This window comes from Lepidochelys kempii, chromosome 1 (assembly GCF_965140285.1).
Source record: "Lepidochelys kempii isolate rLepKem1 chromosome 1, rLepKem1.hap1, whole genome shotgun sequence".
Lineage (NCBI taxonomy): Eukaryota > Metazoa > Chordata > Testudines > Cheloniidae > Lepidochelys > Lepidochelys kempii.
In genome coordinates this window covers 301,436,519-301,462,170 of record NC_136380.1, presented here as the reverse complement: position 1 = coordinate 301,462,170, position 25,652 = coordinate 301,436,519, and the positions used below count along the sequence as shown (strand labels likewise).

Here is a 25,652-nt window from a genome sequence, read left to right as displayed (position 1 = left end):
GAGAGTTCAGGATCCGGGCCTTAGACAAAATGTGGACTATCTATTACACAGGCAATGAAATGTAAAAAAAAGAAACACTAGACATTAAAATTAAACCAATAATTTTAAAGAGATATTTTAGAATTTAATTATGGGCAATAATTCCTTTGTTCTTTAAACAGAGTTGTCTTGTCAGTAGAAATGAATATCTTTAATTCAAGCCTTCTACGAGCCGGCTTTATTTTTAATGGAAGTATGTTACCATGACACAGAACACAGACAGACAATTCTGACCAGCATACAGCAATGTGTTTGTGATGGCTGTGATGAGGGTATCTCTACCACTGAGCTGTGTTGTTTCTTGAGTGAAAATTTTAAAGCCACACAACTAGATATAACAAATATGTTATTTAGACGGGTTCTGAGTCATTTTATGTGTCTAACCCAAGGCTTTGGCTTTAATATTCTCATACTTCCTCACTCCCAGAACTGTTATCTGGTATAATGGTATTTAATGAATTGTATTTGGGAATCTTTTTTCTCTAGTCAAAGGCACTCAGATTTCAACACTCACCCCCCCCCCACCACCACCACACACACAACCTTGCCTTGATGATCTATCGGCAGGTGTTGTTATTGTCCGGCTATACCGAAAGAAGGACAGGAGACATTTGACATGGGTTTAATCGGGCCGTAACTTTATTATCTGTCTGGGACTACCCGGCAGATAAAAGTGTACAGAGCAGGTAACCCCATGTTTATTCCATAATTCCCCCGTGGGGCTTTTGTCACCTTCCCCTCTTTTTCCATCCAGGTCCCTTCAGCAAATTCATTACCGGGACCTCACCATACACCCCACCCCCATCGTAGGAGTTTTAAGGTGGGCTGTAAGAAAGGGGGGAGTTGGCTCCATGCCGTACCAATCATAGGAGTCCTCAACTGCCCCCAGTTTGTTCCTTTAATGAACATTCCAAGCCATTTATCCAGTCACTTTATACCTTTCCTATGGAGTACCTGCATTGGACCCCCACCCTACCCGCAAATAATGAGTTGTGACATACAGCCTACTGCCCTTCATGCCAGGGATGAACAGAGCCCTTCCTGAGCCTGCTGCGGGGAAGATGAAAAAACCCTGACTGCACCCAGCCAATATGGTGGTAATGGAAAAATTCCTTCCCAGACCCCCTAAAAAGGGGGCGGCCAGTGCAATGCCCACAGCAGGTCTTGACCAAATCTGGTATTTCACCACCTAAAGGGGAAGGAGGGTGGATGCTGCTTCAGCCTGCTCCATGTAAAAGAGAGGCTTCAGATGCAGAGCCACCCCTTTTAAACCCTGCATTCCTAGGGGATGAGTCAGTGACCACACTGACCATTTTACAGCAATTTTCATCTCCCCACCCAGCCATAAAGCACTGTTCCCTTCATTTGACCAGCCAGCCAAATATACCCTCAGCCCCCCTGCTTAAAGGTGCAGGGCAGTCATTCGCTTTTAACTTTGCACAATAAAAAGGAGGACTTTTGTTATACTTTTTTCTGAGGAATAACCAATTATTAATGAGACTGAGAAATGTAGTATTAGTGTATGTCTACACTGCAAAGAAAATCCTCCAGCACTGAGTTTCAGAGCCCAAATCAATTGACTTGGGCTCTTGGGGCTCAGACTGCAGGACTAAAAATAGCAGTGTAAATGTTCCCCCTTGGGCTCGAACTCAGGCTCTAAGAGACAGATACACACACACGCCATGAGGTTTCAAAGCCTGAGCTCCAGCCCAAGTAGGAACACCTACACTCCTATTTTTAGCCTCACAATCCAAGTCAATTGACCTAGGCACTGAGACTTGGTGCTGCATGTTTTCTTTGTGGTTTGGACATATTCTTAGAGACTGTGCACGGATCCTGCAGCAATGAAGTCCAATGGAGCTTTGCCATTGACTTCAATAAGTTTGGGATCAAGTCCTTTGGGAAGTGATGCCAACTTGTCCATTTTTTTTTATGCTACCTGATGTCTTTTCTCTATTTCATATCGTCTGTCCAAATAGCTTTTGTTATGGGGAAAATTAAATTTCTGTTAACCTAGGATTAAGTTCCCAATTTACTAGAAATCTCATTAGAAGAGCAGAACTCAGGATTTCTACCATCCAGGAATGGTGCTAATATCAGAACTCACATACTAGCGATCATTTAGCCTCAAATCTGAAGCCTGAGCTCTAGCCTAAACCTAATTCAGATCCAAGTATTCTGGCTTTATCCAAATAATCATAATGCCTTTATCCAGTGATCACTGCACTTCCCAGTTTATATATTAGGAATCAAAGCATACTTAAATTCCAGACCAAAGTTTTCATTTTTCCACCCACTACTTCTACTTTTTTCCCTACCATCAGGACCGGCTCTAGGCACCAGCAAAGCAAGTACGTGCTTAGGGCGGCACAATTCCAGAGGCGGCGTTCCAGCCATCCTTTTTTTTTTCGCTTGTGCGGTTGCTTTCTCAGAGCTTGGGGCAGCAAAAAACCTAGAGCCGGCCCTGCCCACCACCCTAGATGGCTGGAATTACATATGTTTGGACAATCGGGAATCTTACTGTACATAATTTATTAGCCTTCAAAAAGCTCAGTAACACTCAAATTTTTGTGTCAGATAGGGTAATTCATGGATGTAACCAGTTGATTTAGTCAGCTGCTTTAAAGAAGGCATGTTAACACTACACACCCTAAGTTCAGACAAATTTGAACCACACAAAACTGAATCAGAAAAAATGCCAAAAGAATGCATAAACCTTGGGTAGCAATAATAAATAGTCCTGTTGCCAAACATTCCTCTTCTCCCCTCCCCCTCCACTTATGGATGTGTAGCCTTGAATACTTAATACAAGGGCCTGACCCAACTCCCATTGACGTCAGTGGGAGTCTTTCCATTTGCTTTGATCATTCTAGGGATTCAGTGCCCATTGAAGTAAACGAAAAGATTCCCATTGAATCCAGTGATCACTAAATCTGGCTTATGGTGCATTTTATTTTTAGTGCAATCTACAAGTGTCACAGTAATCTGCATTACACACCAGTAGCTGTCCCAGTCAAATGTCTCTGATGCAATTGGCCACCATTTGGGTCTTATATTACTGGACAAGTGACGCTGATGTCTTCCGTGTTTTTTTCCTTCCCACTGTTTGAAGAATAAAGACTTTTTTATGGTAGAAAAGCATGTTTTTGAGTGAGTCTCCATGATCAGAAACATGGGTTTAGTATGCTGACAAAAAGATTTCATGGCATTCAAATTTTTGCTGCCAAACCTAAAGTGTTCTGGAAAAAATGTTGATAAAGTTGGCAAAACCTAGAATTCTACTGAAACTTGCCCTTCCCATATATTTATTTCTAAAGCTAAGTTCACAATACTTCAGGAAGGTTATTTTAAAAGTCACTATCTACTAGTAATTTCCATAAATCTCCTTCTGTACTCATTAGAAAAGTGCATGTTTCCATGAGATGTGATGACATGGTGTGGCACTGCTAGATATCATACCCATTGGAAATAATATCCTTGGTCAAAAGCAAAATGCAGCGCAATAATGTACTGTTGTCCACTTACCTTGGGGTAATGGTACTGACAAGTCTTGCAACTACTAGTATTCCACGTATTATCTGTTGAAACCAGTAGGATTCATGAGGTTGGGTTAGACAGATTCTTCTTTCTTTCTTTCTCTAAAGAAAATTAAATCCAAAAATAATATATTTTGGGGGTCTGATTTTGATGTCCTTACTCAGGGTGAATAGCACCTTAATTCTATTAGTTCAATGGGACTCTTTGCCAAGTAAGTACTCTGTATGAGGTTTGCACGCTCAGGCCCTTAATGTTAAAGTTGTGTTCTAAACTAATTGATTAAGAAATTCAGTTTGAGGTGACAGTTCATCTTTAAAGTTATACCATTATTCTAAAGGAACATAGGAATATATTTTTGGCTATAAATAGTTTTGTTTTTTTCATCAGGAGGGGGTTAGAGTTTAGATCAGCAGTCACAGGAGATATTCTATTAAATTGCCATTTTTTGTGAACTGAAGACAACAGTCGCCATTATGGATTATAACCACAATCAACAAAAGAGTAAAAACCCTAATGGGATATGTGTGTTTAATTCCATCTTTAAATTTTACTTTCTTTCCTGCTAGTATGACTAAACAATCAGAACATTGTTTTTATTTTAGTATTTGACTTATTTATTCTTATTGCAGTATATTCACAGACTTTTAACAAGCATGAAGTATATTTTCTGTAAACTAAACAAAATTCAAATACATTATTACGGAAGTAACTCTAATGCTTCTTATTAGCATTTATATATTATAGTTTTTCTCATTCTAAGCAGCTTGGTTATGAAGAATAAAGTGCATTATATTTATGAATGAAAATATTGTAGAGATGGGCTTAACCAAAATTTCCCCAAACTTTGAAGGCTGAAGGGATTTTCAGAATCCAAACTCTTGACATCCTTTAATGTCCCAATGTCATGAGAAACTTGCAAAGTCCTGATTGATGCGGTGTGACACCCAGTTCACCAAGTATCATTGTACTGTGTCTCCAGATGCTGGCATCCTAATAAGGGGCAGAATTAAGGGTGTATGAATGTGTTGTGGGGCAAGTGCTACCTTAACTATGCACTTCCTGGTTTTCTTATATTTTAACACCCAACAAGGGATATGCTATGGGATCTAAAATGAACATTTCCTGGTTGACTAACATTTGAGTTTATGGTGTCTATGTTTCATATTCTGGAAGACTAAAGGGAGCATTTGTAATGGCAGCAACTGTAACTCAGTCTTTACAAAATATTTTTTGTAAGTGAATAAGTAATACAAGTCACTTTTTGGTTTCTAACTGGAGCAACATATCAAGTATAAAATAATGTGACATGTTGTTGTCTGAAAACTATTTCTGACATGGCTTTAGGATCCAGTCATAAATTATTTATAAGATATCATTTTAGATTATTTACAAAAAGTTCTGAGTGTGACTTCTTGTTTTGATATTTTTAAGCCTCCTAAAGAGTTGCTGCTAAATATGGGGGGTTAATTTTGCCTTGACTCTAAGTAACAAATCACAAATGATATTCATCATACTGAATGAACTTTTATTGTGTAGCACCCATAAATTCAGTAGAACAACTAAGGCAAGGCTTGGTGTACTGTAGGTTTCAGATATAGGGTCTGATTCTCCGTTGCTCTGTACCTTGGATAGATCCTTACAGCAAATCAGGTAGCATTTTACACACACATTGCACTAATGTAAATGACTGCACGAAATACAAAGTATTGGGGATTAGGCCTGGAACCAGTTGTTTGTTTGATTTTTACTTTTATCCTACTTTTGAGGTAAACCTTAATTTTTTTAGAGAAGGGCTCTGCTTATGTCTAATAGGTTCATGTGTTTCAACAAGTTACTTTAGGCTTTTAATTAATAAGTAGTTTCTGATGATGAAGGTGTTGGTTGTAATTCTGCAGTTTAGGCTGCATGGAGCTTCTCAGTTACGTGTATTTTATCATAAGGAGCTAGCTAGGATAAATTGATTTTTTTAACAGAAATTGAATAGGTTTTATAATGTCAGCTTTTTAAAATGAGTTAGGTTTTGTTTTGTTTTGTTTTGTGTGGTGAGAATGATCAACATATGTTAACTATATTCCTTGTGCGTAAAATGTGTAATTTTCTGCTCTGTATACTTGTTGCTATAATAAGGGCCCCGATATTCCCTGATTCTGTGGCTGCAGAATTCATCCCTTGGCACCGGCTTGTGCTTCTGAATCTCAGCTTAAGAAAAAGTATCCTTTACAGCTGAGGTGGCGACCTTGAAAATATGATCTGAGGATAAACAGATGCGTGAGGTACCTGCCTGGGTCTACAGAAAGTTTGAAACAGTAACTTTGAAGATGTGCCCTGCCCCATTAATCTCAGTCAAGGCCCTGTATATGCTATAATTCTGTGGACATAGAATTTAGTATTTTTCCAGGATGCTATAGAATTACCATTTGGCTGCAACCAGATACTGGGCATTTTGTTTTCTGACTCACTGCTCTGTCTGGACCCGCCTGCTGTGGCATCTTGTTCTCCAGCTTTCCCCACAAGGGGAGTTAATTGGTTTACAGTGGATGCACTGTTCCATAGAGCCAGCCAGCCAAGGATCAGGGAGCCAGAGCTGGAGTCCAACTCTACCAGGGAGTGGGGGAAGCTAGAAGTGTAGGCTGGTAAGCTGTGCTGCCTTGGGAACAATGTAGTAGCCAAGACCCAGGAAGCCTGGAAGATGAGCCACTGAGGCTACCCTTTTACTGCTTTTAGCAGAGGAGGACCTGGACAGCAGGGAATGAGAAAAATCCAAAACTCATGTGTAACAGGAAAGAGGGCCTGCCCATTCCCATTCCCTCCTTCCTTCCATTTTGCCACTGGCTGAACAAAGGGGTGGGGTGGAGCCAGCTGATTAGCTGCTGGGTGTCCCCTTGCCTATTTAAGCTAGCCATGGCTTTTCAAAAAGCCTCTTTCTCTCTGCTTAGCTGCACTGCTCTCCCTCCCCTTAAAAGTAGATTAGAAGCTCTACTGCTTATGATGGTATGTTTCTGAACAATCTCCTGTTTTTAGGGAAAGGGAAGGAATTTTTCCCCTGGGGCTAACTTAGTATGTGGTCTGGTCTTTTTTAACCTTCCTTGCAACCTCTTGGAGGCACAGTTGGGTAGAAATGGTACGATTCAAAGTTCATATAATGCAGTTGAAATTACTGACTTGTTGCAACTTGGGGCCCATGTGCTGTGTGGGCAAAGGCTAAAAGGGCTAGCTCTCGGAGGTAAATGAGACTTGAGATAGTATAGTTAGATTTTGTACTCAAAGAAGGAGAGTAGCCTGAAGTCTTTGCAGACTGAGGTTCCTATCACTCCAAAAAGTTTCCACAACAGTGCTGAGTCTGTAAGGAGGTTCTACCCTGAGTTGTTGTTTGGTTTGTGGTTAAAGCCCTATAACTCTCAGTGGAACAAATTAAAAGCCTGATACTTGAGAGCAGGCTGAGGGCAGTGTGGTGCACCTCCCCAAGGTTTAATTAATAAAGTTGCTGTTTGCCATTTAAGCCAATCCCATGTGTTTGCCATTAATTTGCCTGCTTGTCCTCGTCAACAGCTACCTGTCACCTTCTTTCCTGGCACACTTGTGGGAAGGAGGTTCTAAGCTGGGCTCCTAGGACAACATCACAGGATCAGTGGCTCAGGGAGTGGAGCCATGGTGACTGGAAAGTATAGTGACAAAAACATGCTCAGAAATAATCAGTGTCAAAAATAATTCTTGATAAACTATATGTCACTGAGCAGTAGTTGTGTGGGAATTGGAAGGGATGGGAATGAAACTATTTGATAGTGGTGGAATAAATTAATATTGGTGCAGAATTTGGCAGTTGTTGCAGTGGACTTTTAAAGAGTGTTATTGGAGAATTTAGGGATTGTTATTGCTCAGTTTGATCCCCTTGTGCTGTGCTGTCCTCTTCAGAGCTTGATCCCCCTACTTGAAATCCTGGGACTGGTGAAAGGCGTGTCCAAATGCAGCTGGCACCTGCCAAATTTCCATTCTGTACTGGGAGCTGCAACAGGGACAACAGATTTTCTCCATCTTCAGAAAGTTATCAAAGTTAAAATAAAAGTTCAAGCAACTCTGTAATCCCATCCAAAATTTTGATTCTATCTATGTCTTACTTAATTCCAGCTCCCTTCAGATTCTTGCCTTGGCCTGGTTTTCCTTCAGTTCTTGTAAGAAACACATTTTCTTCTATCAAAAGATACATGCTTAACCTTTTCAAATTCTTTATTTAAAATGGCATGATTTTGACTCACAGTATGTAGTTCCTTCTAAAAGGTTAAAACTTATATCCTCAAGTCTGGAAACATAGGGTGCATATACCTCCAGTTCTTCTTTCTTCAACTGTATTCATGGTGTATAAGATCATCTGGTTTGAGGCTTCTGAAGAGAAGGCTACTTCTCATTCACCTCTGGCTGACTGTGACTCCTTTCAGACTGGAGACTGAAAATACAGCGGGAGAATGCTGCTATACTGAAGCACAGGGTACTTACTGCTATTTGCTATACAGAAGCTTTGGTGGCTAGTTTGCCTTTTCAGGGATCTTCCTACAATAACCCAACAGAAAAAGCACAAAACATCACTGTGAAAAGAAGACAGTATAGTTTTTACCAAGGACCAAATGTGCTAAGCAAAGTCGTTTAGTAGCTGAGGAACAGGAGCCCCCTTACAAATAGTTCAGCACACCTCCATTAGTAAAGTAGCAGTTTCAGTTGTAGTCTTTCCCCTTTACCTTAAGAATCGCTGATGTGATTCTATGACTCTTAAGAGCAAACTGGGAAATCTATGTTCTATTAGTGATGGTCTCAGAAACATCTTGATTTTGATATGTGGATCATCTACTTTATTTGTAAGACTCTCAAGATCCCTGAAACATAATTAAACTTCAGAGTGAATGTACAGGAGCCCTAGATTTTTCTTCCGCTAGAGTAGAATAATGAAAATTTGTCTGATCATGTGATCTGTGCATCTCATTACTGCTGTCTCCTCAGCTAATTTCTCAGATGCTACTAGATCTCCAGGCATTGCAGAAATAGTGATGGATAAGCAGTCTGTTGTTGATCTAAAATGTGATTTCAAGCCCCAAAATATTAAGATACAAAATAACTCCTGAGTTTTACAGCTGCCAGAGGCAAGTGCATATTGAATAGATTTGTGTTACTTAATAAGTCAAACATTTAAAATTCAGTTGGATTTAGTTAATATTTTGACAAGAAGTGAAAGAGCTCCACGTGATGATTTACAGTGCAACTGCATCAGGAAGTACTGATATTTGTGTAAATACTGAGAAATTAGGTGGTTTAAGAGGATAACAAATTAAGACCAGTTAGCTCAGAACCAGAATGTAAAATTGATTTATTTTATCTTACTTAACTGTAAGAATGTGCTTAAGTGCTTTGCTGAATAGAGATGAACCTTATGCTTCAGGTTAAGCACATGCTGAAGTTGGGCTTAATTGCTCAAGAATGATTACAATAAAATATTTATTAACTACGCAAATAACTGAATTCATTAATCTTCCACTGCAAAAAGGTGAACAGCTCTGTGTGTGTATTAAAAGTAGAACCTAATATCTCAGTGAGAAAAACATAGCTTTTTAGGTTTCAGAGTAACAGCCGTGTTAGTCTGTATTCGCAAAAAGAAAGGGAGTACTTGTGGCACCTTAGAGACTAACCAACTTATTTGAGCATAAGCTTTTGTAAGCTACAGCTCACTTCATTGGTATTCATCCGATGAAGTGAGCTGTAGCTCACGAAAGCTTATGCTCAAATAAATTGGTTAGTCTCTAAGGTGCCACAAGTACTCCTTTTTTTATAGCTTTTTAGGACACGGTGGTAGCTTAAATGCAATTATAATGTATGGAGAAGGAGGGAGATATCCATATTATGTATTTTATGTAGAGCATGGCTCTCAGTTTACCTGCCTGATGTGATTCCGTCTGACTCCACAGTGTTAAGAAAAGAAGGTAGTTTGGGAGAACAAGCAGGAAATGAAACAGACAGAGAGAAGATACCTCCAAGAGTCTTTTAGAGAACAATGGGGGACTGTTAATCAGGAAATGCTTACCTAGCTCTAGCCAGGTTAACACATTTATTTTCCCAAGGTCAGAGCTTAGGATCAAAGGGACACTAAACTATTAAGCCCTTCCACCTATTTCAGAAGAGAGCATCAGCTGTTGGAGGTGAGACGGACAGAGACACTGCCAGAATATAACAGCACAGGTTTTTTCCCAGCCCAGAAGTAAGGTCTCTGAACTCAGTGGGATGTACCAAAAACTTTCAAGCAAAGGATAAGGTTTAGATCAGACACAGACATATAGGCTTTTGTTGTTTTATCCATCTTCACTGTCTATTATTTACCTTTGAGTGAATAAACCTGAGGTTTGTTCTGATAAAACTGTTTTGAGTCACTTTAATCAGCCAATGGCCACAGGCTCCTGAGAGACATTTCCTTGCAGGTGCCAAACACAGTTGGGCCTATCATGTTTACATGATTCAGAAACAGGGGTCTGTAACCAAGCGATCCAGTCCAAGAGTGGCTGGACCATGGTGTACCACACTTGAGAGGTGAAGGAAGCTGAGCATGTCATCTCAGGGGGGCACTTGAGAGGGTCTGAAATGGGGTCTAAGACTCCCATTGTAACTCTGACAATATATATAATAGGAAATATTTTATTACTGCCATGACTAATGAAATAGAAAAGATAGTTATATAAAGTTTAAGTTTTTATATGAATATGAAATGAATAAATATGATAGTCTATGCTTTTAAACACTACACAGTAAAATATCAAGAGAATGCAATATCCTTCCTTCTCAGCCTTCACTGTTAGAATATGTAGATATGTAAAAGTTAGGGCACCATCAGGTGATACTAGCTCTCCAGATAATGTAGTACCTGAACACTGGAGTTGAGCCAGGGATAAATTTGGCCTCCTGTATTTCTAGTCAAGAACATACTTGAACATACTTGAACTATTGATATGTCAAATGCTCAATGAGCATAAAAAACTGCCTTAGCACCTCAATCGGGCTGGACTCTACTTTCATACAGTGGGGCTCAAATCCTGAGAGAGGAGATTGCCTCTTCACCAGTTCCTTTGCTACCTCCCACTAGATCCCTGTGTGAGAGGAGGGTCTTTCTTGCTGAAGGACAGCTGGAAAGGATGCAAGAAGGTTAATTTCTTCTGCACCCTTCCCTGCACCTAATCATCCTTCAAGGTATTTAAACACTCTTTTGAGCTGTCTATTTTAGCTATGGTGTGTGTGTTTTGGAGGGGAATCAAATATCTATTAAGCATATTTATGTTTCTCCCTGTAAATCTTTCAGCTCAGTGTGAGTATATATAGACTGCAAATGGTTTTGATAGAATGTACCATTTTCAATGAGCTGTGGGTATCTTCACACAGAGACCTATATCAGAAAGTCTTTTACAATGTTAATAACATACCATGCAGCTATCTAATGACACTTTGATATCCTTGCTACCCATCAAATATCTGCTCCCTATTGGTTTTCAACAGCATGTTTTCTGTAAGCCAGACTGCTTTTGTATGTCATTATATAAGAAAATATAAACAAGCCTCACAGTAGGGCTTTTTGAAAGATTTAATTAAGTGGAATGGTCTGCTGAGTGTTTTTTTTTTCTGCCGAGTAAGAGAAAATCAAAATGATTCTGATAAAAATACCCAGAGAGCATGATTCATGTCAATCAAAAAACATGAACTTGCATAGTACGTAAGAACTGGGAAAACTATGAGTGTGATTACAGATCTGTTTGCTGCAACCTACAAATGTGTTCTTTTGAAAATTTTAAAACAATTCATCTACCTTTTAAAAATCTCCTTCTTACCAGGCAAAACTGTAGTATCATAAACATGCTTTTCCAATTTGTCTTAACAAGGATAAAATGTCTATTATCACATCCATTTTTTATTAACATACGTCTTCTTGAACTAGGTACTCTAGCTACTGCTTAGTACTGTCATACCAGAGGAAACAAATTATGGTCATAGGTCATGATTTCATATGTATAGTTGGTAACGCTATTCTATTGCACTAGTGCCTAGAAATCCCAGTCAGGATCAGAGGGCCTGATCAGGGAATAGTAATTCTCAGAACAGATTTTTCCATTTAAATATATCTAGGAGGTTGTAACAGTTTCTTCAGATGTGAACCTAGCTAGCATCATCTGTGTCTTTGTCACCTCAGGGTTAGACTGCTGAACAGTATGATTTACAGTGGTTGTCAGTTAACTTCCAGGCAGAATGTAAAGTAGTGAAACAAGCTAAATGGCATGGGACCTATCTACTTAGAGACGTTCTCTCTCCCAATGCCAGATACTACCACAGTTATCATCAGTGGAAACATTCAAGTTGGAGCCTCCTAGTATAAAACAGAGGAAGATACACGCAGGATGCTGTCCACTAAGGGTTCCTTAACATTGAAATCCACTCCTCTCCTTGGTCCTAAATAGTCATAATTTGTTGCAATTCAGGGTATGTTGTAAGGACCAGCTATTTTCCTGGGCTTGTGGGGCAGATAGTGGGAACAGGGGGAATGGGCTGCTGATTTTTTTTTTAATTATGGGTGAAGATTAAGGGATAATGCTTACTGGAATGCTTTATTTTATTATTTAATTTTGTATGTAATTTTAAACGGATCAATTTAAATGGAGCTTTTGATAAGTCCCATCTTGTTTTAAAAATAAAAATAAATAAGTACACTCTATAAGGAGGGCTAGATTTTGAATTCACCCAGAAAGCAAAGCTAGTGCGCAATTCTACAGTTTGTATCTTGGTAGAAGCATTTTAACAGAGGTGCGCTATGATCTGCACTGTCTGCTGGTTGCTTTTGGTTGGAGTTTAAGGTGTAAATTTTGCCCAGTAAAGCCATAAATGGCTTGAGACCTGCCTAACTAAAAGATTGCCTGTCTGTCTTCTTGTGTTAGGGATGTTGATCACCAAAGGCACTTGAGCAATATCACCCTCAGTTAAATTAGTGAGGGGCATTCTCTGTGAGAATCTGTTTTCTTTGGAGCTTCCCCACTTTGGTATGAACTAGCCAGTGCCCTCAAGGTCAAGAGGTATGTAGCAAAACATTTTTATTCTCCTCAACTTTTGAGCAGGTTAGGGAATTATGAGTGTGATGAGTGGTGGATAAATTGTTCTTGTTTTGTTTTGCTTGCTCATTGTTTGGTGTGGGTGAAGGTGTTGGACTTGTAAAACATAAGACTAGTGTGTTTAAATATTGATAAGACAAGTATGAGCACCCTTTAATCCAGGGGTGGCCAACCTGAGCCTGAGAAGGAGCCAGAATTTACCAATGTACATTGCCAAAGAGCCACAGTAATATGTCAGGTTTCAGAGCAGCCATGTTAGTCTGTATTCGCAAAAAGAAAAGGAGGATTTGTGGCACCTTAGAGACTAACAAATCTATTTGAGCATAAGCTTTCGTGAGCTACAGCATAAGCTTTCGTGAGCTACCGATGAAGTGAGCTGTAGCTCACGAAAGCTTACGCTCGAATAGATTTGTTAGTCTCTAAGGTGCCACAAGTACTCCTTTTCTTTTTAGTAGTATGTCAGCAGCCCCCAGTCAGCTCCCCCACCCCCACTCCCAACACCTCCCACGCGCCAGCAGCTCTGCCGATCAGCGACTGCCCCTCCCACCCCGCACCTCCTGATCAGCTGTTTCATGGCGTGCAGGAGGTCCAGGGGCAGAGGGAAGGAGCGAAGGCACAGCAGGCTCAGGGGAGGGGGCGGGAAGGGGTGGAGTGGGGGCAGGGCCTGTGGCAGAGCCAGGGGTTGAGCAGTGAGCACCCCCTGGCACATTGGAAAGTTGGGGCCTGTAGCTCCAGCCCCAGAGTCGGTGCCTGTACAAGGAGCCGCATATTAACTTCTGAAGAGTCGCATGTGGCTCCGGAGCCACAGGCTGGCCATCCCTGCTTTAATCTTTTCTCTTCTGCATTTAAATAAAAAAGAATAAAGACATCAATATTAAAAATAACTTCCTGGAATTGTGCTGTAGGACATCTCCTGTTAGCCACTCAGGAACTGGAAAATATTCATACTAACTAATGTAGAACATAGTGTGTGTGTGGGGGAGGGCAGAATATTATTCATAGGGCACAAGGTCTGGGTGTATAAGGTCCAGATCTCAGTTTTCTGTCAGAGTGTTCCTGGACAGGAAAAGAACTCTTTTCTCAATAGTGAACATTGACCCTGAAATATAACTCCCCTTCTACTTCTTAAAAACCCAATGAAAACCTGATTTGTATTTTAACCAGTTTACTCAGCTCAGCAATGCTGGTAACACTCACACTAAAGACTGGTTTTCTAAGAGCCAAACTCTGCCTGACACTTGTGTGAGTTCATAGTGGAAGCAGAGGGTATAAGGAGCCGCTCCCACATTGTGTACTCTTGCATATGGGCCAGTCAGAATGAGAGTTTGTGGACTCTAAGGAATATGGGAACAACTCTATTTATATTCCCTGGGGAGCACCCAACATCACAAATGGAGGGGAAGCCATGGTCCTATATCCTGCCTGCCTCCTGTGCCAAGCACCGGCCAGCCAGGGGGAAGAGGCCCTTCCTATAAAGGAGTGATGTAATGGGTGAATGTGCAGCTTTTGGGTGTCCAGGAGCTCCAAAAGCAGTTTTTCCAGTGTTTCCTAGGGAGAGCAGGATTCCACACTGGCCCTAACTATGTCATGCCTAAATGGCACAATTAAGCCTTATATTACTGACATGCAGCAGAACAAATATGTTAATCAACTTCATGTGTAATGTACAGCATTTCTAAATGGGGTGTTCAGTCAAAGCAGACAATGTTACACAATCAGAGGCAGTATAATCAGGTGAAAAATGTAACTAATACTGACACTCTCAGAAGGTACTGGTGCAAAGTATGCTTGACTGGAATTCACACAGAAGTTTCAAAATTTGTATGCATTTCTGAATAATTAATATATATAGACTTGGGATGTATCTGCTACATTCTATTTGAAGATAATAAATGTATTGTAATGACAATTTCCTGCCACTTAAATTACCAGTTCTTTACATTTTTGAAATGCATATAGACTAGTGCTTTTTAATCTGGGGCTGTTTCATAAAGACTATTAATACGTTCGGGTCTTCTGTTGAGTAACATGACATAGTGACAGCCTTATTTAGGCTTAGAGTTTTGGTGCATCAGTCAGTGAAATATTAAACAGCTCTAAACTATTAAATGATCATTTTTTTGGTATATGCACCAAGCAAGCATATCATGCTGTGCACTAAAGCAAAGTCTGTCTTAATTTTTGCAACTCTTTGGGCTAAAAATCTTTAAAATAGTAGAATGATTTATAAATCTTTCTGTAGGCCTATCTAGAATAATAGTTCTGTAAACCATAAGCAAGGAAGAATCTCACAAATAATTTCTAATAAAGTTATACTTATTGGAGATAGAAGACTAACAGTAAAATATTGTAAATTAACCTCAGTTTAAAAAAAGGACTTTTGAAAAGACAGAGGAAGAAATGGAAAAAGAACATTACTAGTTATTGCTGTCATCTCAATAACATATCCTTGACAATTCCAAGAATTCAGTGCATTCAGTCAGAGGAATGTATGTACCAGGCCTTTTTGTTAGTTTATCTAAGTCAGTCATTGGCATTCGTAGCTGCTTCCTTATGAAAGTGCAGGGAAAAATCCTGCATATTTCTTAATGTCCTTAAATCCCCAGTACTTTGATACTGTTATGAATGTAAGTGATGATAAAAGGTTAACCAAGCTCTCTCTTGCCTCTGTAATATCTTCATCTATGTGTGAAATTTATCATTTGATAACTAAAAAAATTCTTTGTTTTGCCCCTTTTAGAACTCAGGCCTAATCTAGCCACTCAGTTCTGATTGACTAAGAGAACACAGTTCACTTATTTTGTTACTTAATTCACTACCCTATTTTGATTCAGTCAAGAATATGAACCTTATTAAGAATTCAGTTAGTGCCCATCTACTCTGATATGAACATCTTAATTTGCAAAGACACATTGGAATGGGGTAGGTACAATTCTTCTACAAATTTCAAATAGCTATTCTATGCCACACTGAATTTTATTCATTCTGAGAATTGGTCTTAGCATTTAGATTTTGAGATCTCTAAAATGTATATAGATATACATGCATGCACGTACACACAAACTCATACAGTATGTATACAGCATTTTGTGTGTGTATCTATCCACCTCTATTGCATATACAAAATGTTAAAACTGGTTTTCAGAAAGAATACTCTTTATATTTTGTCACAGAATACCTGTCTGAAATTCATATAATAATGATTATGACTACACCATCCCTCTGTGTGTGTGTGTGTGTGTGTGTGTGTGTGTGTTTTGTTTGAAATTAAAATGATCTCATTAGAATATTGGGAACTCCAGCTGAATCCTTGTTTGAGTCTACAGTAGGGCCTTTGAATGGAAACACTTATGTTATGCTTTATCTATGTTGGAACTACTGCTCCAGCTATAATACTAACAAATCACTTAGTACAGGTTGAACCTCTCTAGTCCAGCACCCTCAGGACCTGACCGGTGCCAAACCAGAGAATTTGCTGAACCATGGGAGGTCAACATGTAGCGAGTGGGTCTCTTTTTATTTTTATCTCGCCGAGGTGAATAATCGGAACACTTGCAATGCCACCTAGCCAAGGCTTACCGGCTCTCTTCATAACAAAGTGTTAGTGTTGTTTCACAATTTTACTGTATTGGCACAAGGAAATAAGTAGATAAAGCAAAAAAAAAAACAAAACAGAAAATAAAATCATGCCAGACCATGGATGTTGCTGGACCAGAGAAAGCCAGACTAGAGAGATTCAACCTGTAACAACAGTAGTGTCCTGCGTGCTTTTCTTCATCAGTTGATGGCTCTATTAGGTTTGACTTGTAGGAGTGGGGTAAGGCTGGGGTGAATGAGTGAAGTTGTCAGTATGTTGCTTTTCTTACTGTAGTTGACACACGCTTACTGCATTTTTATTGTGATAAACAAGGTAGCATCTTGCAGCAGTAACAGCCAGCAGGATCATTTAAGATGAACAATTTGAGGTGCCATGTGCTTTTTAAATAAAATAATTCCTTAGTTCTCTCCTTGGTGTGTTTCTTACATGCATGAAAGAATATCAACATTTGCTTCTTCTACTCTTGTTCATTACCACAGGTACTTCAGCTGGAGGAAGTGGTTTCTCTGGGGTACTACTTTAATCCACAGGATTTTATGTGTATTGAGCTTTTCTCCTGCTGCTATACTTGGGAGAGGTTGATTCAAAGTTCAGCAATGTACAAAAAATGAAATGTAATAGCAGTTTACTTTCCATTAAACTATGGATTTTTTTAAGAGGCTAATTTACTGAGAAAATACTCGGAGACAGTTTTACATCTACGATCTAATATCAAAACCCTGTGTAATAGTCTTTCTTAAAGACAAACGATCTAATTTGACACATAGCTATCCCGCACAATACATTTTGGTTAGTATTATACCTGGCATACTAGCTAGTTGCGGAAGTGTTTCCATTCTAAGATCCTGTTTTCAGTTGCTCCATAACTTTCCAAAGCATTCACCTTTGGGGCTGAAATTTTTCCAGTGTTTTTGTCCCTTTGCATATCAGTGTCCACTTCATGTGGCATACATGTAGGGGTTGTAGTTGTCTGATGATACCTCATATGGGTTGCAGTGTGGGGAGGTAGGTGACAGCTGTATTGGGTCAGGTTCTCTTAGGGCATTTGGGTGGCCTGTTCTATGATGCAATCTACTTCTCTAGTGGAGTGTCCTTGTTCAGTGAAGGTGGTTTTGAGTGTGTTAAGGTCCAATAAAAGATATTACCTCACCCACCTTGTCTCTCTAATGGGACCAACACACCTACAACAACACTGGATAAAACTAATTTATGATGGCTAGAATAGTTTCTTATGGACCTTCGTGCTGGCTGGAGGTCAACAAAATGCATAACACTCTAGCCCCACTCTGAAACACCTTCTCTGTGGCCCAAATGCCCCCAAAATGCCATTAGAGAAAGGGGCCCAGATATGCCAACTTTACACCAGCCCAGGATTTCTCCATATTGGAGGAATTTTCCCTTGCCCTTTTAGGGCTGTTTTAAGGCCACTTTGTGCAGTGAAATTTGTGGGATGCAGGATTCAGCCAACAATGTTTAGCCTGAATAGGACCCCCAAATAGTTAAACTAATCTAAAAGAACAAAAAGTATCCAAAATTGTCCACTGTCTGTCACAAGGTAACAAACTGCGAGCAGAAAATCTAAAATGTAACAAGAATTCCACAGAGTTGGACCTGCACATTGCTCCTTTATTAAACTTATTTGCAGAAAAAAAGTGTTTAATGAATATACTACTTCAGGGGAAAGAAACCCTAATTAGAAACAACAACTTTTATTGATCTTATTGTTTTTTTGTTCCAAGCTTGGGTGAATTTTACTCTTTGTGCTTTGTTTATCATTGTTTTGAAGCACTTGGAATGCCTGTGGCATATAGATAGATTATAACTCAAATTGAGGGGTGAAAACACGAGAGACACGTCAGAGTCATAGGTTGGCATATGCTTTTACAATGTTGTTTTCTAAGAGTTGATGGAATTTCTCACATACCATATAACCTGTGGCATTAGTATTATTTCTTTCTGATTTTGTTTTTAAAGAGTTTAGAGTTCCTCTCTGCCAATGGCATTCTATAGGCTTCACACAGTTTAAATACACATTAACAAGACTAAAAGACAAAACACAAATGAAAAAGACTAAACTTTTTACAGGCTTGAAAGTGATAAAACAAGATCAGTCAGAGTTAATGTTTTTAATTAGTGTTTCTCAAGAAGAAGTACATTCTCATTAGACTTTTCTTCTTCAAATACAGCTCAATAAGGGAACAATGTGCTAAACTAATGCTGAGGAATTCGTGTTATGCTTTAGATTTTGTGCTTGTGGTTTGCTACCTTCTGACAGAAAGTGGACAATCCAAGATTCCCCTTACATTCTGTTGGAATCTTTAGTATAATTATAATAGGGTCCTAAGACTTAAGTAGTCAGAGGCCAAAAAGGGATGGTATGCTGTAGAGATACATAGGTAATTCTGCCCTTTCCTCTGATTGCGCGTGTCTCTACCTCTGTATTGCTTCATGTGAGCAAATCAACTGCCCATGTGTATTAGCAATAAAGAAACTGCTGTGAGGACCATGCTCTTGGTTCCTCATTGGAGTGTCTCAGTTAAGCTGTGTTCCCCAGTGCTGTTCTTTCTCACCTTGTGTTTTGGTGCAGAAATCCGGGTCTCAACCTAGTCTCTGCCATTAAAGACCCAGTGGCAGCATCCAGGGATTGAGGGAGTAAAGCAGCAGAAGATGGCAAAGGAAGTCAGGGGGGAGCATGCACAGTAGAAGGAAAATGGAGGCATGAGATACAGAGTGTGGGGTGGAAGCTGGAGCAGCAGAATGGGGAGTAGGAGCTGACTTTAGTCTTCCAATCCAGCATTTTTCCAGAAATGCCCATTTAACACAGGATACCACTAGTCATGTTCCTCTGTAAATCAGCTTTGTTAGGAAGAGGTTTTGTTTCTTGAAACAAATCAGAAGATGGTCAGTAGAAGCAATTTTCAGGGCATGACATTCTGTCAGTGTCATGGGGCCATTGGCCTTTTAAGGAGAGTCAGGGCCTAGCTTACCCATGGAGGCCCTCTAAAAACCACCTGGGAGTAATTGGTTGCCCTAGGTAAGTGTTTAATGTTCAATTAGTAGAGGAGCATCTGCACCCTAGAAAACAGGCTGCCTGAGCTCAGTCAGTGAGTGTGCTCAGGAGGAAGGTGCTCTGAGGAGAAAAGGCTTATAAGGGGAATGCAACCCCAAGAGAGAACAGGAGTAGCTTAAAGGGAGAAACTGGGAAGGACCCAGAGAGAGAGAGACTGTTCCCCAGGTGAAGGGAGTAGGAATATCCTTAGAGAAGGATCTAGAGACTTTCCAGGGGAAGGAATAGTGGTTCTGAAGGTAGGAACCAAAAGTTTGCTCTCCAAAGAGAGTTGTGCTGTTGCCGGCACTCAGTGCCGAGAGGCAAAACAACAGCAGGGGGTCGTTACCCGGTGTGCTTCACTCAATAATCAAAATGGGGTGGAGAAGCAGAAAAGTTTATTTGCAGCTGCAAACAAGGTACAGGGAGAATAGAATCTCAAATCCTGCACACCAGAGCAGGTCATTACACACACTTTTATGTTCCTTAATGCTACTGCACTACACATCAGCCAATTAAAACTTTGCACAAATACTCTGCCTTCCTTATATGGGTTACAACAATGTTTATTTCCTGCAACCTCTGACAAGCATTCCTAGCAACTTGAACAACCAACACATTCTGTCTGGCCTTGTAGCTCTCTCCTATTATCTTTAACTTGGCGTCAGCAAACCTTACACTATAAGGCATTATCTGTGGCTGCAACATTGTTTTAAGAGCAAAAGAGCTTACTTAAACCAGCCAGGCCTGAATTCTATTAAGGGGGGTTGAGAAGAAGCCCTTAGGCCTTCAGCAGGGAGACTTCCTCGACCCTTATGGCCTTCCATCCCCTCGACTTAAATAGTGGCCATGCCCTGGGGTCTCCAACAGTACTGAGGCTGGGATGGTGAATGCCTTGGGGAGTACCAGAATAAGTCCTTGCTTATGTTTATATTAATTTCTGTTGTCAATAAATGAGCCCCTCAGAAGAGGGTACTCTTTAATACCCAGAAGGTCTGTTTGACTTGTCTGTACCTGGCTGAGGAGAAACTAAGGCACGGCTCCCCATTGCCTGAACACTAGGGGACATGCAGCCAGAAGCAGTGTTCACAGTCAGATTCAAATATATTTTGACTCCATTATTTATGTTCTCTCTGTATATGGAGAAATTCAATTGAAATCAACAGGTGACCATGTACTGAGAGAATACAGGCTAGATGTGAGAAGAGAACGTAGTCCTCCACATCAGTAATACATCTTTGCTTCTTATATGCTGCACTGGTGATTGCATCCATTTTATTATTTGTAGCCAACACTGTAAAAGATATCATATAATGTGATTAACTAAGAGTACAAATCCCTGTGATGATAGTGTGCTGCCATGGCATCTGAACTCCAGTTAGTGAGATAATTAAAATAGAGAGTATTCTTATGCCCAAAACACTCAACCAGCTATCCAGAACAACAGCAATACTGAAATCAAAATGTAACAAGTCTATCAAAAAGAAGCTACCAAACAACGATCACTCAGAAGCATGGACTTAGTTGGCCTCCCCCTTAACGTAAAAGGAAAACTGCAGTGTTCCAAGGCAATCAGCAAGTGAAATAAGATAACACACAGTAATTTCTGTTAGATACTGTGGCTTGTTAACTCACCAAATTATATGCAAGTAATTCAGCACCTGCTTAATCAAGCTACAAAATATGGAATTAGATATCTGCCACTTCAACTTCAGTGATTTGATTATGTAGAAGAGAGAGATTGGTGTATATACATCTAATCCTATGAAATTAAATCAGGAAAATTAGCTGAAGATATTCGTAGGGGTCTGTTTGGTGTCTATTTGCATAAAATGTCAAAATACCTACTTATTCAAAGAAATCTTTTTGTGGTGGGAAGTGACGATGGAATTGAAGATACGTGTCTACTGTAGTTGTATTGGGTTAATAATAAAGAGGCTAGGAAGGTACCCAAAGTGTTTTCTGATTAAATATAAATCTTGTCTGGGAAAACTGCTTTTGCATTATAAGAGAACTAAAATTTGTGAGTAACTGTCAAGACTCAGAGCTTAAAGGATACAGACTGTGTCCAATTATCAAATGTGGGTTAAGTTAGGTGCCCAAATTTTTCATTTTAGCCCTTAAATCAGCACAGAGTCAACCAAAATTCCCATATTTGCTGTCCAAATATAGTGTTGTTTATAATTTTTGGTACTTTCTAAGTAGAACAATAATAATGGCTTCTCTTTTGGTTTGCAGACGTAAAATAAAAATGACTGAGTGAATGACTGTTAAACAGAATGTGGGAAAACTCTGTTGAACTCCAGGGTCTGCAAAATCATTAGAACTTAACATAAGTCTTTTTAGGTATTTTGCAAATAGCATTTACATTTCTCTTCCATTATGTCTGTAGCACAAGTCAATACAGTTCTAAATTCTTTGCTTTGTTTGCCCTTATTTGTCTTATAAAATCATTCACTATATATTATTTCAAAAAATAATTGTTACATTTTATTAACGTCTGTTGTTGGTGCAGGTTTCTCTTGGGCTTTTACATGCTCGTGCTACCCATATCCTGTGGCCTCCAAGGCGCTGGCAGAAGTTACAACCTATGCTGCCCCCAGAACGTATACCACTTCGCAGTGATCAAGAATGACCTACATGTACATGATGGAGAAATGAAATATTGATACTAGGATTAACCATCAAGAGGGGTTGATGGTGTAACACAACAAATAAGACCACCAATTGTACTATAACAGGTACTGCTGCAGCAGAAATTCCCTTATGTTAAGGTGTCACTTTAAAATCACATGGTGCATTATTTTGTCTTGGAGTAATTATTCTGTGATTGTGGAGTATTCCAATGTTCAATTTTCCAGAAACAGTAAAATATATGAGCCATTGTCTGTTCCAGTGCTCCTGTTGATAAGACATTATAACAGTCTATAAAATGTTTTAATCTTTTGGTTTTGATTTGTTTCTTTAACAGCTTGACAGATCCTTGAAACTTAATATTTTGTTAAAAATGTGAAGTCAATCCAGTACTTCATCATTTCAGTTGTCTGAATATGTAGAAGCATTTACTCATAATATATCATTTTGAATTGCACTATAATTGTTAAAATTGAAAAAGCAGCGTTTCTATAGATGAAAAGCTAATTGTACAATTGTCCAAAAAAGAATAAAAATGCATCTTTAATCCAGTTATTTTCTTTTTCATTTAATGCAGCTTGTTGTTTTTATTAATAAATTGAATACATAATATTTTAAATTTTGTTTTTCATTGACATTTAATATAAACATTCCTTTTATATCCATTTGTTGAGACAGAGTTCCAAACAAAATATAATACTCATTACACCACAGCATCTACACAAAATACACTCTGTTGGTTTCTTAAGTACAATCGCTTAGTGTTAATATAGATTGCCACATTTATTTGGAAATTTGTAAAAAGCTCCTTTAATATTATAAACACATTCCTCTACTAATGCACAAGTTTCCAGAGGCCGCATTATCAGTGAAGGGGCTTTGACTGATTTCCATTGATGAGTGACATTTCATTTCCTACATACTGAATTTTACTTCAGAGGGGATAATATTCAGAAGGATTCAACAGCTGGCACACCTGCGCTAGAGTTATGCAACCTTTCTCATCAGACTCCAAAACAAGGTGAAACTAGGCCTGGTGTTGGGTTTCAGTGCTAAACTGAACTTCTGAGAGGACTTAGCTATTCTATTCTATACAGGTTGCTCAATAATTCCAGCCACTGCTAAATCTATCTATCTACCCCATCTACTTATTATGACTCCCAGCACTTTGGTATCCTTGAACATCATAAACCTAGACCAGGCTCCCTTTCCTTCCACCAAAGCCTCTCCCCAGTGTGACACCCCCCTTTATTAAAACTAATGTGGTTTGCTTCGTTGTTAATTACAGTCAGTCTTTGATTACTTGGATTTATTTAGGGAGACTGAAAACACTGATTTGTAATTCTTTCACAAATTAATCAAGAACACTAGAATGGATTCAAAGAATTTGCCACAGCTATAATTAGTTTGGGAGACAGGGACATACAAACCTACATTAAAGAAAAAGACGGAGGCGGGGCAAACAAAAACAAACAAAAGTAGAACATGTTACATGAATGCCATCTCTGGTGTCATTGTAGGTGTCATAAATATAAAGGGAAGGGTAAACCCCTTTGAAATCCCTCCTGGCCAGGGGAAAGCTCCTCTCACCTGTAAAGGGTTAAGAAGCTAAAGGTAACCTCGCTGGCACCTGACCAAAATGACCAATGAGGAGACAAGATACTTTCAAAAGCTGGGAGGAGGGAGAGAAACAAAGGGTCTGTGTCTGTCTGTAGTCGTCTTGGCCGGGGACAGAACAGGAATGGAGTCTTAGAACTTTTAGTAAGTAATCTAGCTAGGTATGTGTTAGATTATGATTTCTTTAAATGGCTGAGAAAAGAATTGTGCTGAATAGAATAACTATTTCTGTCTGTGTATCTTTTTTGTAACTTAAGGTTTTGCCTAGAGGGGTTCTCTATGTTTTTGAATCTAATTACCCTGTAAGATATCTACCATCCTGATTTTACAGGGGGGATTTCTTTATTTCTATTTACTTCTATTTTTTATTAAAAGTCTTCTTGTAAAACACTGAATGCTTTTTCATTGTTCTCAGATCCAAGGGTTTGGGTCTGTGGTCACCTATGCAAATTGGTGAGGCTTTTTATCCAACATTTCCCAGGAAAGGGGGGGTGCGAGTGTTGGGAGGATTGTTCATTGTTCTTAAGATCCAAGGGTCTGGGTCTGTAGTCACCTAGGCAAATTGGTGAGGCTTTTTACCAAACCTTGTCCAGGAAGTGGGGTGCAAGGTTTTGGGAAGTATTTTTGGGGGGAAGGACGCGTCCAAACAGCTCTTCCCCAGTAACCAGTATTAGTTTGGTGGTGGTAGCGGCCAGTCCAAGGATAACGGATGTAATATTTTGTACCTTGGGGAAGTTTTGACCTAAGCTGGTAAAGATAAGCTTAGGAGGTTTTTCATGCAGGTCCCCACATCTGTACCCTAGAGTTCAGAGTGGGGGAGGAACCGTGACATGGTGGCACAGTGGTGGGATTAACCTGAAATCATTTTGAGATCCAGTTGAGATTTTTTGAACTAGAAATACAGATTTTAAAAAGGAATTTTTAGGAAGTCCAGAAAGCAGCTTTGAAACTGAAAGCAGCTTGGTTTCTCTCTGCTTTGTGGCCAAGCAGAGACAAAAGGGGATTATCTTGTGAATTGCAGGTTTTCTTTGCCTGGAGGCAGGGTACTTAACTCCTGCAGGGAAATTCACAGTCTTCCAACCCAGAGGTGTTTTTTTTCTTTTCTTCCTAAAAGTAAATAGGGGGTGTGTGCTCTACCCATTTGCCTGGAGACAAAAGTGGCAGGGTTTTTTTTAGGATTTTGATTTTTTTTTGTTTTACAAGGAGCACAGGTTTGAAAAGAAATTTTTTTTTTCTTTGGGCTGGGTAAGCAGGTTTCCAAGTAGTTGGAGGTTTTTTGCTTTAATTTGGGCCCAGAGCAGAGACAAGGGAATTGTCTTTTTCTGTAGGCTGACAATCACTATCAGAGAATAGGTATTCTATTCCAGCACAGCAAAATTTTACAGCCAAGTTTTGTTTGTTTATTTCTAAACCTCGGGTGTAAAGTTAGTTAAAAACAGAGAGGTTAGAATGGCCAAATCCTCGGCTCGACTACAGCTGGAATTAGCCAAATTTCAGGCTGAGGAAAAACAAAGGGAACATGAAAGACAGATAGAACTCATGCGGCTGGAGAAGGAGGTACAGGAGGCTGCCCACAAGAGGGAAATGGAGGCAAGGAAGCATGTGGAGGAGATGGAGAGGATAAAGGCCCAGCAGAATATACCAACAAACCCTAGCAATCCTTCTCCAGGTACCACTTCCCATCCCAGAAAGTTCCCCACCTACAAGGCAGGTGATGATACTGAGGCCTTCTTAGAAAACTTCGAAAGGGCCTGCCTTGGGTACAACATCTCTACTGACCAATACATGGTAGAGCTGAGGCCGCAGCTCAGTGGACCCTTAGCTGAGGTGGCAGCTGAAATGCCTAAAGAACATATGAACAAGTATGAACTGTTTAAATCCAAGGCGAGAGTCAGAATGGGGATAACACCCGAGCAGTCTCGTCGGAGGTTCCGAGCCCTAAGGTGGAAACCAGACATGTCATTTACCCGACATGCCTACCACATTGTGAAACATTGGGATGCCTGGATATCAGGAGCAAGTGTTGAATCTCCAGTAAATTTGCCCTTCCTAATGCAAATGG

General features: G+C 39.7%; 1 protein-coding gene across 4 annotated transcripts in view; it reads left to right on the top strand.

The window, feature by feature from the left end:
- IMMP2L (inner mitochondrial membrane peptidase subunit 2) overlaps nt 1-22,496 on the top strand; it is an 846,530-nt gene extending 824,034 nt beyond the window's left edge. For all 4 annotated transcript variants that reach the window (XM_078851137.1, XM_078851138.1, XM_078851139.1 and 1 more), the window contains exon 6: nt 21,855-22,496. In XM_078851137.1, the coding sequence (XP_078707263.1) occupies nt 21,855-21,974 (120 nt within the window). In that variant the 3' untranslated portion in view covers nt 21,975-22,496. The remainder of the gene's footprint in view (nt 1-21,854) is intronic.
- Nucleotides 22,497-25,652: the final 3,156 nt, after the last annotated feature.